Below are 17,799 nucleotides of genomic sequence, written 5' to 3'. Positions count from 1 at the left end.
GTGCAGGAGGCAGCCAATCAATGATTCTCTCTCATCACTGATGTTTCTATTGCTCTCTCCATCTCCCTTCCTCTATGAAATCAATAAAAATATATTTTAAAAAGTAAAAGGACTTGTATGCATGCATATAAGCATAAACAATGGACGCAAAACTCTGGGGGGTGAGGGCATGTATGGGTGTGGGGTGGGGGGGGATGGTAAGATATGTACACATATAATACCTCAATAAAAAACAATAAAATAAAAAATAAAAAATAAATAAAATAAAAGTAAAAGGAACATTACACTGAATTCCCATAGACCCACACCCCCAAGAATGAACAATTATTTACATTTAAGGTACCTTACAGATCTAATAACACTAGGTACTTTATAATAATACCCCAGATACTTCAGCATGCGTCTCCCCAAATAAGAACATTATCCTAAATGCCACTGTTATCCTATCTAATAAAATTAACAATAATTCTCTAATACTAACTAATACTCAGGCCACGTCCAAATCTCACTCATATGCCCTGGCTGGTATTGCTCAGTGGTCAGCCTGCACATTGAAGGGTCTCAGGTTTGATTCCCAGTCAAGGTCATGTACCTGGGCTGCAGGTTCAATCCCTGGCCCCAGTTGGGCCACGTGCGGGAAGCAACCCATCGATGTCTTTCTCCTTATTCCTCCCTCCCTTCTACTCTCTCTAAAAATCAATGGAAAAAAAAAATATCCTTGGGTGAGGATTAACAAAACAAAAACAAATTTTCTTACAGGAAAGTCCCTCCATAAATCACACCAGTCCTGGCCCTGCCCTCTCCCTCCGCTGCATCCTGGACACTGTCCTGCCACCACCCAGTTGCCATCGCCACAGCCCCCTTCTGAATACCTGTGCAAAAGGTGCCGTCGTTGGGAATGAATGTCTTGTTGTTGTTTGTGGCTCGATATCCTTGTAGGCAGATGCAATAAAAGCCTCCGAGCGTGTTGTGGCAAGACGTGTGGTTCCCACAGACCACAGCGGCCCCAAACTGGCACTCGTTTTTATCTGTTGATACATTGAGACAACAGCCAGGAAAGGCCATCAGTCCATGCCATGTTCAACACCCCACTGTCCTGTGCGGCGGACTCGGGAATCAATATTCTGGGACCGTGGTCGGCAAACTGCGGCTCGCGAGCCACATGCGGCTCTTTGGCCCCTTGAGTGTGGCTCTTCCACAAAATACCACGGCCTGGGCGAGTCTATTTTGAAGAAGTGGCGTTAGGAGAAGTTTAAGTTTAAAAAATTTGGCTCTCAAAAGAAATTTCCCCCGTTGTACTGTGGGTATTTGGCTCTGTTGGCTAATGAGTTTGCCGACCACTGTTCTGGGACGTATTCCCCAGCCTCTTTCCCCGGCACTGTGCTTCTCAGACTATAGGACGTGGGCCCCTCGGAGCCACTTGCCAGGTGTGTAGGAAACCACGAGAGAAAGCCAACATCCCCATCCTGAAATCTGTCTTATTTGAAGATTGGGAGGAGGGGGTTCTTTTTTTTGAACTTTTTTACACTTTAAAAGATCTTGTCTTAGTCCTGGGGAAATATATCCAGCAGAATCCCAGGTTCCCAGCTGAGCCATTCTTCTTGCTTTTTTCATGAAAGCCAAAGGGGGACAATTTTATGTGCAGTGACTAAGTGGGAAATGGTTACTTCGGAGTTACCGGGAAACACAAAGGTATGACCACGCCAGCCTCGTCCTGGAGCAGGGCTACTAGTGTGGCAGGAGCAGCTCCTGCGAATGGTCAGTGGCCCGTGGGAAGGATGTTCGTTGCCCAGTGAGGCGGAGCTGGAGTGTGGGACGCTTGATGAGTCCACAGCAGCTGCCCTGAGTACTTTGAATTCAATAATTTTACACCAATGCAAAATGAAAGTAACCCTCCCGCCCGTCTGTCCTCAGGCCCGGGAGTCGGCAACCTTGCAGTAAAGGGCCAGTCACCGGCCTCTGGTTAACACCGCTCGGCCATGCCTTTGGAGCCTGAACGCACCCATAGACAATAGGTTCAAAAAAATAAGCAATGTGATTGTGAAAGCTCGTCTCTGGGCAGTCGAACATGACTTTTTGAACTTTAGGGAGAGAAAAAATACAAAGATAACACAACAAAGTTGTGTACACTGCCAGTCCACAACCTCAAGGCAAAATGATTAATGTTTTTACTGCATGTAACAAGATTGCTGGGAGGAAACTGTGACTCTAGTAGCACTCGCTATTGTAAGTTGCTGTGAAACGCTCCCTCTCTGAATTGGACTTGAACCTGGATGTTGTCTCACTGTCGTGGCATGGTAGATACCGTGAGGCAAAAAAATAATCTCAAATGCTTCTAGCTTAAAGGTCTTTACGTTTCTTTTAAGTCACCCAAGACTCCAAAAGGTCATAACCACACACAATATGGAGGATGGATTCTGCTCGACATAAGACTCAAAGCAACAGTATTTCATCAATTAGCCAAAAAGTCTAATAGGCAATTGTGTTTTGTTTTTTTCTCATGATACTAATATAAGTAGTTTTATATCAAAACAACCAGAGAAATTAAGGAAACTCAATATTGACTTAAGTTGCTAAGTTAAATTCAAGACCTGAAACACATTTAAAATTTGTAGTAGGCCAGAGAGTTTCCAGAAATTCAAGTTCATTGACCTCTAACATGAGGGATACTTCCTTGGAAACCCTAGAGACAGGATATATCCAAACACTAAAACAAAGAGTTATTATAATTGACAAAAACTTCTTGTACTAAAAACAGTGAAAAAAAAATAACAATGTTTTCTTCCCAAGGACATCAACTCTTTAACACTAAAGAACCTTGTTTCTTGGTTCCTTCAACTTTTCAACTTACCACAGGATTCAGAACTTACCAATACACTGAGTCCTCCCATTGCCCACAAATCCGTATTTGCAAATACACATCTTCTTCCCTTCTCTTTCCTTGCAGGTGGCATGTTCGTGGCACGTGGCACAGATGTCTAAACCTGAATCATAAATTGTATACTTCAGAAAAACAAAAATTCAATTACCTACTCTCGACTAATCATATTTTGGGTAGTAAACATTTATGATGGAGAACCAAAATTTAAATACCAAAATTAAAAAGGAACTGTCCCCTTCTTTAAAAACCTACATTGACTACTCATTGCCCACAGAGTAAAGTGCAAATTCCCCTACCTGGCTATCAAGGCTCTTATTGGCCTGATTCTAGGCTAGCTCCTCCAGCTTCACCCTTCCCAAACCCAAACCATTCACGGTATTCTCTGGGGAGAAGACCAACTCGTCTTTCCCATACATGCTATCCACTCATACTTCTATTAGAATACCTATCCCACCCAGCTGGCGTGGCTCAGTGGTTGAGCATCGACCTATAAACTAGGAGTTCGGGGCACATTCGGGGTTGCGGGCTCGATCCCCAGTGTGGGGCATGTAAGAGGCAGCCGATCAATGATTCTTTCTCATCACTTGTACACATATATACAAAAAAAAAAAATGCCTATCCCTCCATTTCTGTCCAGCCTAGCACCTATTCCTATTTCAAGACCCAACTTCAACATCATATTCTCCCTGACATCTTCCCCATTCCCTCATTCTTAAAGAAAATTGAATGTATCTTCCTTTGTGTTTCCCTAACACCTGTATATTCTCCCATCAACCACGTTAACTTGTCATTATACTCTGTTCCAGCTGTCTTCCCAGCTTGGAATTATGAAATGACTACGTCATTTGCCCATATGTCTTTATTTATACAGTGTAAACATTCTCTTTGCATTGACCAACTGAAGGGAGGAACCTATAATCCTACTTGCTATACTTCAAAAAGCAAATGGAGGGTAGAAAAACTTCTCTATTACCCTATCCATTTTCCTTTGGGGAAAAAGTGAATGTGCTTACAGTCCAGTGAGATAACAGCAGGGTCCCAGCAGGATGACCAGATCCCAGTTACTTAGATAAGCAGCAAAAAGGTTTGGGGCTAAAACTCCTGAAACATCCAAATCTATCAGATGGTGATATATGGCCCAAGATAAAACAAGAATTTCTACCCGAAGCTGCTGAGCTATCGTGTTGCACAATCAGTGTCTGTAATTTCAGGAGTGGCCCGGTAAGGAGAACCTTTCGCATGGAATTTCATCTCAGTCTTGGCCCCATTACTCCCCTGGTAATAAAGACTTAGCCCTCGGGCCGCTCCAGGCAGGAAACCAACTGAGACAGGGAGATTTCTCAATACTCTTAACCATGCTTGCTTGCTTTTTAAACAAAAGGTAACACGGAAACGAGACAAACCACTACTTATTACTAATACCAAGTTAACCATGGAATTTAAAAAAAAAAATTTATCAGACCCAGACCATAAAGAAAAATACAACAAATTTGTAAAAAGTAGAAATTGCAGAAGTCCTACTATCTGACTACCAGGTAATAATGTCATAAAACTACAAAATAAAACTTAAGACTAGTGTCCCCATAAGAAAACGTACTGGCAACTACAGAACACTCTCCCAAATAATTCTTGGGACAAAGAGGATATAAAAATTGAAATGTTTACTACCAGATATAAAAAGTTGTCTACTCTAGAAAATTTGAGTTTTACATGTCTTTATGCTTTAAAAGAGAGAAAGCAAAGCAGATAGCCAGGGAAAACACACACCCCAGAATTTTAATGCAGGAAGCTTAAAAAAGATGAAAAAAACAAAATAGAGGTTTATGGGGGGATGGTTAGGATTTAGTGAAAATAAAAAAGATGTTAAAAATTAGAAAACATATTCAAATTCATTAAAAAAAAAATCTTTCCCCAAAGTCAGTGCATCATAAAGACCAATAAAGTAGTCAAAACTCAAGTAAGACTGGGGAGGGAGTAAAAAAGAGCGTGCACAAACTTAGGAATCAGGAAGAGCTTATAACAAAAATACATAAACATTTCTTTAAAATATGTTTTTATTGATTTCAGAGAGAGGAAGGGAGAGGGAGGGAGAGAGAAAGAAACATCAACGATGAGAATTATTGATCAGCTGCCTCGGGCATGCTCCTACTGGGAATCATGCCCCCAAGCCCACAACCTGGGCACATGCTCCAACTGGGAATCGAATGAACCATGACCTCCTGGTTCATAGGTTGACACTCAACTACTGAGCCACACCCCCTGGCCCATAAAACATTTTTTAAAATTACAAATGAAAGACTTCCAGTTCAATACCACAGATTTAATACACTCTCAACCCCACCCCCACGAAATGACAACAAGGACTAGGAAGGTGTGGACCCTAGGAGGAAAGATGATAGCAGACGGAGGATGTTAACAATATTTCAAAAGATGGAAGAAGTGGACTTATGGGAATTGCCTGAGAGAGGAAGAACTAAAAGCCACTCCCGAAAAACTCAGGAATCAGGGTCACTGAGTACCTCAAAAGGGAGAGGCCTGAAAGTTCAAGGAAGTGCGTGAAAATATGTCTAAGGAGTAGCTAGATACCCAGATTCCTCTCACTAACCCGGGCATCGGATGGAGTTTTACAACGAGGAGAAAATGGACCAGAAAAGCTCCTGAAAACAGGGATAACAGACAAAGCCAAAGTGAGAATGAGCCTCCTACCTAAATGCACGTCACTATGGGTTAAATATATGTAAACATTGGACATTTTGACACATAATATTTTAAAACAGTTCCATAGGGACACCATCAATTCATCATCACATGCAACCAAAATTCTGGAAGTACTTTTAAAATAGTGGATCCTGACCTGGCTGGTTTGGCTCAGTGGATGGAGCACTGGCCTGCGGACTGAAAGGTCCCGGGTTCGATTCTGGTCAAGGGCACATGCCCAGGTTGCGGGCTTTGTCTCCACTGTGGGGGTATGCAGGAGGCAGCCAATCAATGATTCTCTCTCGTCATTGATATTTCTATCTCTCTCTCCCTCTCCCTTCCTCTCTGAAATCAATAAAAATATTTAAAAATAAATAAATAAATAAATAAAATGGATGCTGGGTCAAGTCCACGGTCCCAGTTGTGATCTACCAAAAAATGACCAACATTCTCCCCAGTGTGTGTGTACAGTACAATAATAGATATAAACACCACCTAATAAAACCAACCAAAATAGTGGGAAAATGTTTGATTTTTTTCTTATATAGTATGCTTGTCATTATAAAGATGGCAGCATTTATATACATCCAGTTCCATTTGTTAATCCTCACCTGAGAATATTTTTTCCATTGAGTTTTAGAGAATGGGAGAGAGAGAGAAACATCAACGTGAGAGACACGTTGATTGGTTGCCTCCTACATGCGCCCTCACCAGAGCAGGGATCGAACCTGCAACCCAGATATGTGCCCTTAACCGGAAATCGAACCCATGACCCTCCGTTGTATAGGTTGATGCTCTAACCACTGAGTCGCGCCAGCAGGGCCAGAAACTTCTATCATGTGGAAAACGATTGCTTCGTATAACTGTGGAGTGAACCGAATAAACACACACAAGAAATTAAGAAACAAATAAGTACCACCAATTCAGATAAATTAAAGGCAGTCCCATCTGAATTAGTGAAGGACAGAATCTAAAGTATTTTTAAATAAATTCAATTAAGTTCAAGTTCATTCAATAGATAGAACCAGACAAACAAAATATGGCCCTGTAGGAAGGCAGCCAGGTATAGAGGAAAGCGCTGGACTTGAGTTGGAACTGGATCCTGAGTCCAATTCATGTGTGACCTTTAGCAAATCACTTAATCTCCCCGAGTCTCAGTTTCTTCATCTGTAAAACAAGGGCTTGGGGCTTCTCAGATTTTAAAATGCATTCAAATTACCTGCGGATCTTGTTAAACTGCAGGCTCTGATTCAGTTGGTCTGGGGTGGGGCCCTATATATTGCATTTCTCCCAAGCTCCCATTTGAGTAGTTGGGTTAAATGGCCCCTGAAGTCCTTTCCCTCTAATGTTCTGACACTTCATCCTCAGGATGCCTGCTTTAAAGACCCACTCAGAATAATTTAGCATAAGTGTAACTCCAAGGACAGGACCTGGTTTGTTTGGCTCAATAAATGTTTGTTCCCCATACTGGCAAAAAAGGCAAACTGTATGCTAGGTTACCAGGGACTTCTTGGCCACAATTAGCATAGTCTGCACAGCCTTGTATGGTGGCCTTCTGAGTTCAAATGCTTGAAGGACCAAGTACCTTTTTTTGGGCGGGGGGGGGGGGGGGGGGAGGGAGGGGGACTTGTCCTAAAGAAAAGGGCAACCCCAGCCATCGTGGCTCAGTGGTTGAGTGTCAACCTATGAATCGGAAGGTCACGGTTCGATTCCTGGTCAGAGCACATGCCTGGATTGTGGGCTAGATCTCCGGTGTGGGGCGTGCAGGAGGCAGCTGATCGATCGATGATTCTCTATCATCATTAGTGTTTCTTTCTATCTCTCTCTCCCTCTGCATTCCTCTCTAAATAAAAAAAAAAAATTTTTTTTTAAAGAATCACCTGGAATTAGGGTGATGAAACTGTCTTGGTTTTAATACTAAAAGTCCTGGGAAACCCCTCAGTTCGGTACAAATCAAGACAGTGGGTCACCCTGCCTGGAGAGCTCATTAAAACAGAATCAATCCCCAGAGATTCGGATTCAGTAAGGGTGGGGTGGGGTCTGAGAATGTGCATTTCCGACAAGCTCCCAGGTGGACCACACTAGGAGTTGTGCTGCAAGTCTAGCTCAACCTCAGGATGTGGGTGAGAATCCTGGGGAAGGTAAAAGTAATACTGAAGAAGTCTTTCACCAAGTCTCAACTGATGCAAAGCATAGCACTGGAGCCATGTGACAGAGAGAAGAACCCCAGGAAGAGGAACTCTCCAGGCCGACAGAAAGAGCACTACGAGTTTGCTATAACCTGATTCACTTCACTGCTCCACGAGGCAGGGACCAAGCCAGTTTTAGCCACATCCAACAAAGAGAGGCTGGCACCTCGGTTGGCATCTTCTCTCTTGCTCCCTAGTGACCGCACACTGTCAGTCCTCCAGTTTAGTCTGAGATGGAGATCGTGTTGTGAGGATTAAATGAGAAATATAAATGCTATATGAGCTCTAAAGCACTAGACTGAGGTCATTTACATAAAGATTTATGTCGCTTTCTGTAGATATTGTTATTATTGTCAGAAACAAGTCACACAAGATGCAGTGCCTGGTATTGGTCATAGTCATTAAGAGCAGGGTTAAGAGAGAGATTAGCTGGGCTACAGTACTAATGCTGCCACTTGCTAGTCGTGGAATCCTTAATAATCCCTGTGCCTCAGTTTCCTATAAATCTGTAAGATAAGGATAATAACAGACCTGGTTGTTGTGAGAATTAGAGCAAATGAGTTAATACATGAAAAGCAAATAGAAGATGTTAACACTATTATAACAACCACTCAACAACTCTTTGTTAATGAATAAATGACAGCTAGCCAATTTTACTAATGAAGAGAGTGATAAATAACTGCATTGATGCAAAAACCCCAAAAAAGCAACCTTTTTGTGTGAACAGATGCCTACCTGTTCATGGGGCTGATATTCTAGGAACCATAACATCTTATTTTAAATAACGCCCTGCCTTCCCCACATCCCCCCAATCTCCTGGGTAACACCTGACTCAGAAGTTGGAAGTTCAGCTTCCTCGGGTTTTCTGCGCTGCTCACCCCTCCCTCCTCTCCACCGAACACCAAGTAAACCCACACCTGGCCAGAATGGTGGCTGCCAGCCTAAGCAAGCTCCCCTGCTCCCGATTTCAATACCAAGCAAGAATTTAAAGGTACTTCTGAAATAACAGCAGGTGGACTTTGACAATACAAAGGGAAGGAGGCAGTTTAAAAGCACAAATGGAGTGTTTGCATTCAAATCTTCATCTAATCCCCAGCCATTCACAGGTAGACCAACAAATGCACAGCACCACCTCCTGAGATCCCGAATCTCCAACTTATGGAGACATGTGGAAACCAATGAAATGACCGGAGGAAATAAGCAAAGGAGGCACCAAACTCAGTTAGAGAAAGCATCTCCCATCTCCTACAACATGGCGTAAAATGGCATTGCTCTTCAGAGACTGCATCAGATTCCAGAAAGCGAAGGAACCCAAGGAACCTCATATACTCTCCTCTCCAGCATCCCTAACAGAAACAAGTAAAAGCATAGCCTCTGCTTTAAAATCCTCCAAAACAGAGAGCACTCTACTCTTCCAAGCAATGGAATACTTGCAGGGCAATGTGAACCAGGTGGCATTTCCCTTCTCAACCCAACCCATGACTGACGTTGCCTACAAGAACCCATAACCTTTCCTCCCATAAAATGGCTAGAGGGCCCTCAGCTTCCTTTCTGTGACCTTTCCCCTTTGACCAAGGACAACTTGCAGTGGGGCTCTGAGGGAGCAGAAACTTGTTTAACATGACCCTTTCTCCTCTTTGTCCGTCCACTCCTCTCCTCAACCATTAATCCCTTAGGACATCAGATTCAGGTCAGTGTCAAAATGTCTCCATAAGGAAGCCTCAGGTCTGTTAACCGCAGAAACAGTTTCCTTGAAGCTAAAGATAACATCTTGACTTCAGTTGTGCTTCAGCCCCCGGCCCCATGAAGGCAGACCACATCTTCATGAGACCAGACAGAACAATGCCATGGCTGACATCAAGACCTGACACAATGAAAACTAACTACTAACTACACTGGCCCCAACCAATCAGGAGAGCCCAGGACCCCAACTCCTTTACCCGCCATGAGTAATGATTTCTCCCCTACATAACCCATCCCCCGGAAGTCATCAGGGAGCCAGGTCTTTGAGCACTAGCTTACCTGTGACTCCAGGCTTAGTGCCATTTCCTCAACTAATAAACCCTTACTCTCTTGGCTGCAAATTACTGTTTGAGTTTGACTGGGCTTTGATGCACGAAAGCAAACAGACCTCTTTAGTACAGTAACAGGGCCCCACCCCTGACCTCCAGACCAGGAACCAACCCCTATTAAGTGCCCCATTTCAATGCTTCTGAGTTTTGAGGAGCCCTATATTTAGGCCACATTTCAGGTCCCTGTCCTGGTGTCACCAGGCTATCTCATTCTTGAGCAGGCTATATACTTTTTTAAAAAGTATATACTTTTATTGATTTCAGAGAGGAAGGGAGAGAGAATGAGAGAAACATCAATGATGAGAGAGAATCATTGATTGGCTGCCTCCTGTACACCCCTCACTGGGGATCGAGTCCACAGCCCAGGCATGTGCCCTGATGGGGAATCAAACTGTGATCTCCTGGTTCATAGGTCAACGCTCAACCACTGAGCCAAACCTGCTGGGCTAAATACTTTTTTTTTTTTTTTAATCTGGCAATTCAGTCACTGTCCCTGCAGAGCTGAGGCCAACAGGCCACTTGCTACCTCAGGCTGCAGAGACCTCAGGAGCCCATTTTAGAATTTGACCAGAAGACTGCCCAGAACCAAGTCGCTGGAGGTGGATGACAGGCCATGGTGGCGATCTTCCTGGGCTCTAATCCTGCTCCCTTACTTGGAGCAACTGTAAGTCACTCCAAAACAACTCTTTCCTCTGCTTCCCCCCTCTAAAGAGTGAATATGCTGCTGTGATTCATGATAACAGAGGGAAGGCCAAGCCGATGAAATACATGAGTAGTAAAGTCAGGTGCACTTTTTACAGAACATCTTCCCCAACTCTCTCCACTATTGCTTCCCCAAGATTTTCAAGGCCTCTGCCCATCCTCCTCTGGCCTTCCAAACCCCAGCCAGGCCTGAGCCAACAAGTCCCCCAGCCACTCCCACACTCAGAGCAATGCCAGAAAAAAGGTTAAGAAACAGGACTGACTGGTTCCACCCATGCCTAACCTCTCTATTCCCCTCAGGCTTGACACCCCACCCACCCACCAACCAACACCCTCCTGCTCCACCAGCTATGCTCTCACACTTTGCTCACACAGGCCATCTGACTGGCTCCCTCCGTCTCTTTTCGCTGATCTTCTCGCCAAAACATCTTTAATAACTATTAAATGTAATTCAGCGAGAGACGGAACACACAAATGGACAACGGCCAAGCCATCTATAAAAACAGAACTCTGACCCACAATCTATAGCAATCAGCCCAGGAAGTTAAACCACGGCCTCTTTAGCAATCAGTCCCAAATGGCCAGGACTTAGTAACAGCCAACTTCCCTAATTTTTGCTCCCCCCCGCCCCAGCATTTCCACTTAGGACTAATCAGGGAACGCCAAATATGCTCCCTAACCAATCATATAAGGACTCCTGTTGGTAGTGTTACTGGAAAGGGGACCTGGCCCTCAGCTGGTCTGCCTGGGGGCCAGCAGGTAGCGTGTGGATTCTTGATTTTGTGCAGGGAAATTTTCACAAGTCCAGGTGGGTTTTAGAGGGTGTTTATTAAAGCTGGGGACAGTGAATCAAGGAAGGGCTAGGATCACAGGAGGGACTAGGCGGGGAAATGAGAAGTCAGACGAAGAAGTCAGAGAAAAAGGGGGCCTTGTGACAGGGTCAGGGGGCTTGCTTGTGACAAACGGCCCCATCCGTTGCTGCCCTGGTTGCAAGCCTCATGGGGCCCTTTAGTGTTTAGGAGATGTGGGAGGGAGAGCATGTGCTGGGACCTTGGTTTTGAGGGTTTTAAAGGCTGGGCGTTGACGGGAAGTTTTAGGGGAGGATCTCAATAGAACATTCATCAGTTTTATGCTGATGTGCCGAAATGAGATTTATTCTCTTAACTTCATTGGGTGGGACTGACAAATGGCAATAACTGGATTTCTGCTCTCTCCCTCCCTGAGCAGGGTGACTTAAGCTATTTACCCTGTGGTTGGGGAGAAGTGCAAACCATTTACTCTTAAGTGTCCTTAAGTTAGGGAAGGTGGGATTTACTAGACGGATGCAAACTGCTGTTTAACCACCTGTCTCCGCTTCCCTATTCTGGCTGACCAGCCTGTCTCAGCAATAAGCTGCCTCCAGCTTCCCCCTGTCAGCATCCAACGAGGGCACACCTGAAGACCTCCCCTTTGTTCCACTAGAAAGCTTTACACTCCCCGGCCTGCCTTTGAGTCTCTGACAAAGGTGATGGCGGCAGATTCTCTTGCTATATATAGTAAGCTCTGACTAAATCGCCGTGCCTTTTCTTATTTGGGTGGTCTTCAGTTATTTCCATACCAGGTTCCTAACACAAGCCACAGTCCCTACTCACAAGGAGCTCTCAGCCCAGTTAACAATGACCCCGGTGTAAGTGTACAGAGAGGACCACAGAAATGTGTATGTGAATAGTGTGTGCCCCATACAAATACGGTACGGAGGCATGGGCATGGTGTTGCTGGTACTGCGAAAGGGACCACAGAACGCCAGGGGGCTTCCCGGGAGTCAGGACAGCGGGGCTGGTTTGGAAATAGGAATAGACTCACGGAGGAGACAGCTGTGGGGGGAGGGACGAGCGGTTCTCCATTCTCCTCCTTCGGTCCCCTTCCTGAAACTAAGCTTTCTCACTTGTAGACCCACGTTGCCTACTGACCTGCTCCAGAGAATATCTCATTTATTTTCGCATCTTTATTTTCTTCCTGTCTACTAAAGAATGCCCCTGAGTCTAAAATGTTCTGGGTCCGCTTTACCGCCTTCAACCCCCACCAAAAACATTGTTGAGCTGACCTGGCCTTCAACCCCCACCAAAAACATTGTTGAACTGACCTGGCCAGCCCCACTAAATGCTACCTTCCGTTTCCTTCCCTTCTTTAAAGAGCATTCACTCTGCAGCAAAGTCTCTGTACCCTCTACAGCAGGATTTTCAACCTTTTTCATCTTATGGCACAGATAAACTAATTACTAAAATTCTGCAGCACACCAAAAAATATATTTTTGGCCAATCTGACCCCAAAAAATTAGGCGTCATTTTGATTCACTCCCACCAGATGGCTACTGTTGTGTTGGCCGTTGTCATTTTTTTTTTTATTGGACAATTTAAGGGAAAAGAGGTCAGTGGCCCTGACTAAATAGTCAGGTATTGCATGTTTTAAAAAGTCTGTGGCACACGGGTTGAAAGCACTGCTCGAGAGCCCTTTGTATCTGACTCGCACCCTCACGGCTCTGCTGGAGCTGGCTCACCTCGGACCTGAGTCACCAAATCCAAAGCCTTCTTCTTCTCCATCTCCACCTCCTTGGAATTTCCTCCCCTGGTTTCCCTGATGCTCTGCTAACCCAGTCTTCCTCCTACCTCTGTAGCTGCTGCTCTTTCTCCTCTACGGTCATCTACCACCTACATTTGATCTCCCCCCAAAATCTGTCCTTGGTCCTCTAAGTCTTATTAACCACAGGCTCCAAGTGACCATCAAGTCTACATCATTTGCAGACATCTCCTGTCAGTCTTAACTCCCTACTGATTTAATCCGAGAGCCCTAACATCACCTCCAATCCAGGTTATCTAAAACAACTAGTCAGCCAGACATGAAAACTGGAGGAACCTGATGAGGGCATTAATCGTTTAACTTAATCAAGCCAGGAACTACACAGCTTCCAAACTTAAGTGAGATAATAAACTGTCATATTAAAAAATACAGCCCTAACCAGTTTGGCTCAGTGGATAGAGCGTCAGCCTGTGGACTAAAGAGTCCCAGGTTCGATTCTGGTCAAGGGCATGTACCTTGGTTTCCAGCACATCCCCAGTAGGGGGTGTGCAGGAGGCAGCTGATAGATGTTTCTCTCTCACCGATGTTTCTAACTCTCTATCCTTCTCTCTTCAAATATATTATTTTTATTTTATTTTATTTTTTATTGAGTTTTTACTGAGAGGAAGAGAGAGGGATAGAGAGTTAGAAACATCGATGAGAGAGAAACATCGATCAGCTGCCTCCTGCACACCCCCTACTGGGGATGTGCCCGCAACCAAGGTACATGCCCTTGACCGGAATCGAACCTGGGACCCTTGAGTCCGCAGGCCGACGCTCTATCCACTGAGCCAAACCGGTTTCGGCTTCAAATATATTTTTAAAAATACATATATAATAAAACAACTAGTCATCTTTCTTCCCAAATCTTTTTGCTCTTCCTAGAGAACCATAGATCCAAATCACCCAGTCCCCACCCCTTACTGTCATCTTTCATCTTCTGTTCCCTTGTACCTTCATGTCTGTTAGTAAGTCCTTCTGGATCCACTTCCCCCTTACCATCCACATTCAGTCCTCTTCTGCTGTCACACCGGGAAGCCAGTCCTTAGAATTTCTAGGCCAGCCACTGCAACAACTTCCTCAATGGCTCTATGGCTCCCGTCATTCCCCACTTTGTCCATTATAAAGAAACCTGCTCTTAATAAAATCAGATTCCCCAAGGTTGTAAATGAAGGGAGAATGCCTACATAAGGAGAGAAGGTTCAGTCAGGCAACCCTGACTTCTATTTCCCAAAATTCATCCCACAGCCTTTAAGTACTTGCAAATGGATGACCTGAGAAAGTTATTTTGTTCAACCATCTTAGCCCAACAATTCGATGAGACTACATTGGACAGTTTGCTAGTCTGGAGAGTCTTAATACAAAGATTCTAACAGGAGGAGGGGGGAAACGGGAGGACGTAGAAGAGGGTAAAGGAGAGGTAAATGGTGATGGCTGGAGTGGTGAACACACAATACAATATGTAGATGATGTATTATAGAACTGTACACCTGACACCTAATTTTAACTAATGTCACTCCAATAAATTCAATTAAAAATTATACCCCAAAAAAGAGAGATTATTCTGAAATAGGCTCCAAGGGTCTACAAGCTTTTATGCACACTGCCACGGGAGACCATGTTAGGGAAGGAAGTTAGCAAGCCTACCAGAGCACCTGATGTACAAAAATGGCCACTTCAGAAGGTTGAGCCACCAAGAGAAATAGCCACCAGTGATGGTAAAAGTCCCAAATAAAGAAAATTTGGAAGGGACAAGAGTCTGAGCTGCAAAGCACCCCCCTTTTTCCTTCCACGTCAGGATCAGTGTTTGGTTTCATTAAGGAAGCTAGAGGGTTTCCTTAGAGCCACTTTTTAGATCGCTCTGTCCAGACACCTGCAATGACTTCCAATGGCTGCCCACTGCCCAGAAGTAACTGGGTCGAAATGCCGTGGCCTGCCGGTTAAGGCACTCTGCCTTCTGGCTCAATCCAATCTGCCTTTCCACCCCACTTCCCAGCCATCTCCTACAAACCACTCGGAACTGCAGGCCCCTGCTTTTGCTTCCTGTCCCTGCCCCTCCGTCTGGAATTCATCTTTCTGCACATATTTGCGGAGTGCTCACTGTGCCCTCTGCCATGAGCTGGGATGCCTTTCTCTCATCTTCCCTTACCCAAATATCACCAATCCTTGAAGGCCTGGTTAACGGGTCACCTCACCCAGGACGCCACGATTCCTCAGCAGGAAGTAATCCCTCCCTCCTCTGACCACCCCCACCTTCTCCAAGCACCTGTGGCATCTGCCTTCTCGTACAGTTGTTTGGGTAAATGCCCCCTCCCCTACAGGTCTGAACTCCTCACTGCGTTTGAAGGTGCTGGTGGAGGGTGAACTATTCCATTTGCCTGGAAATGGACTATTTGTTTGTCTGTCACCTGCAGGAGATGAACTCGTTGAGGTCCAGCATAAAGCCCTCATCACACGCTCTGTCTACAGGGAAACAAAGGCCTTCTGTTGAATGAATTCATGAATACTTTCTTCCTGTAAACTTTATACTTTATTCTCACCATATGAGCACCCTACCTCATCATCAAGGTGAAAAAATTAAAAGGTAGAAAGAAAATTGCTTCCAGGATTTGTTGTGCAAAAGCTACTGCAGAGCCAGCAGCGTGACAGCGAAGCCGGAACGCCCTCCCAGGCCGGGCGGCTCACCCTGGGGCGCCGCCACCGCCCAGCCCCCAGCGCCCCTCAGTCCCTCGGGGGCGCGGGCCAGGCCGGCTCCGAACAGGTCTCTCCAGCGGCTCCGGGACGGGGCGGGAAGGCCCGGGCGGGGAGCCCCTCCTGCTTCTTTGAGCCCCGCCTTCCCGATCCCCAACGGCCAGGGCAGCCCCACCTGCGCCCTGCGCCCGAGCCTGCGCGGGTCCGGCCCAGGGGCGGGGAAGCGCGCCTCGGGCGCGCCCAGCCTCGTGGAGGCCCAGCCGGCGCCCCGGGGGCTCCGAGCGGCGCCCGCGCCCGTCCGCACTCACCGTCGGCGCCCCGCGCTCCGGTCGCGCCGCGGGCCAGGCCGAGCAGCAGCAGCAGCAGCAGCGACAGCAGGCGGCGAGGCGGGTGGCCCGCGCCCCGGGGCCCTGGGCCCATGCCGCCGCCGCCGCCGCGTCCCTCCAGGCGCCCGCGTCTCCTCCTGGGGCCCGAGGCGCCGAGATAAGGCGGCGGGCGCCGCGGGGAGGGGGCCGGCCCGGCCGCTTCCGGCGCGGCGCGGCGGAGCGGAGAGCGCCGCGGGGTCCTGGGGCGGCGGCGGCAGGGGCCCGGCCCGCGCCCTCCGCAGACGCTCATTCATTCACTCGCTCCTTCTCGCCTTCGTGCACCTGCCCGGCGCGCGGTGGCCCGGGGCACACACCGGGGCAGAGACAGGGGCCGGCCCTCGGGGCGCGTAGGTTCCCAAAGTGGGAGCAGCCACCCGGCAGAGAGCGACCCAGCTGAGCGGAGGGTCCCGCCTGTGCCGGAGGGAACGGCCATCGCGCCCTGAGCGTGGGGATCGGACGTGGCCTCCAAGCCGGTCGGGGGCTCAGGGAGGCACCCCGGGATGGCAAAGGGGGTTTGAGGGCCGGAAGGAGCAGGAATCTTGTGGGAAGTGGGAGACCCGGGTGAGTGGCTGGAGCTCAAGGGCAAGAGTTTGTTGTGCAAACGCACAACAAAGGGCGAGAAGCCGCTGGCCCAGGCGGCTTAGCGGCGACAGCAGCGCCGACCAGGTGGCAAGGCCTTAAAGGGCGACAGAGTTGGGGTGGGAGAGGGGCTGGCAGGGGATCCTTTTGCTCCAGGAAGTCAGCTAAACCCCTGAGGGTGAGAGAAACGTGGGAGCGGAAAGTAAGCCGGTGAGAAAGGCATAGGCCGAGATGGCGACAGAATGTTCTTCTAGATGCTTGGAGAGAGGCATCATGATGCAAATAAAGAAGACCTCATAAGCCAAGTGAAGGGGGTTGCCAAGAAGCTGTAACTCGATTTTAAGCGGAGTGACTTCTTCAGGAAAGTCTCCCAGAGTCTGCTCTGCAGGGTGGGGATTGGGGATGGGGAGGCAGGGAGTCCAGCCTGGCTGGGCCGCAGGAATCCAGGCAGGAGAGGGCATGTCCAGGAGCAGGCACTGGCCACGTATGGAGAGGAGTGGCAATTGAGAGTGGTAGTGAGTGGGGTGCACTGGATTTTACGAGCAGTAGAGTGGAGGAGAAGGAAAGAGGAATAGCAGATGTCACCTCGATTTCTGGTTTGGGCACCTGCGTTGATGGTGGTGGGAGTCACTGAGACAGATCCAAAAGGCATTGTTGGGAGTTGGGGTGGGGAGAGGCCACAGGGGGAGAAGAAATAAGTTCCATTTTGAAGGCTTTGAACTTGTGATGTCTGTGGGTCTCTCCAAGAGCAATGGTGACGGATGGAGTGGTGAACACAAAATACAATATGTAGATGGTGTATTATAGAATTGTACACCCCACTACTTCACCCATATCCTCACTTGCTTTCTCTCTCTACCATGAGCCTGATCTAAATCTAACCACCCGTGAACACACCCATATAAGGGCTAAACTTGTTGTGCAGCCTTAAAAAGAGGTAGTTAAAAATAAACTTCCTGGCCTCCTTTGTAGCAGGCTTTCTTATTCATTATTTCTTTTTGTTCAGCGAAGATAAGAGCCTGCTTGGA

General features: G+C 47.0%; 1 protein-coding gene across 1 annotated transcript in view; it reads right to left on the bottom strand.

Moving 5' to 3' along the window:
* The window catches only part of SUSD1 (sushi domain containing 1), an 86,305-nt gene extending 69,141 nt beyond the window's left edge, over positions 1-17,164 (bottom strand). Inside the window, exons 1-3 of the mRNA XM_079791099.1 lie at positions 16,136-17,164; positions 2,871-2,984; positions 873-1,028 (exon numbers count right to left, since the gene is read on the bottom strand). Coding sequence (XP_079647225.1) covers positions 873-1,028; positions 2,871-2,984; positions 16,136-16,442 — 577 coding nt within the window. The 5' untranslated portion in view covers positions 16,443-17,164. The remainder of the gene's footprint in view (positions 1-872; positions 1,029-2,870; positions 2,985-16,135) is intronic.
* Between the last annotated feature and the right edge of the window lie 635 nt (positions 17,165-17,799).

The sequence above is a fragment of the Cnephaeus nilssonii genome, assembly GCF_951640355.1.
Source record: "Cnephaeus nilssonii genome assembly, chromosome: 14".
NCBI lineage: Eukaryota > Metazoa > Chordata > Mammalia > Chiroptera > Vespertilionidae > Cnephaeus > Cnephaeus nilssonii.
The sequence above is the reverse complement of the archived record's forward strand: the minus strand, read 5'-3'. Positions and strand labels throughout refer to the sequence as shown.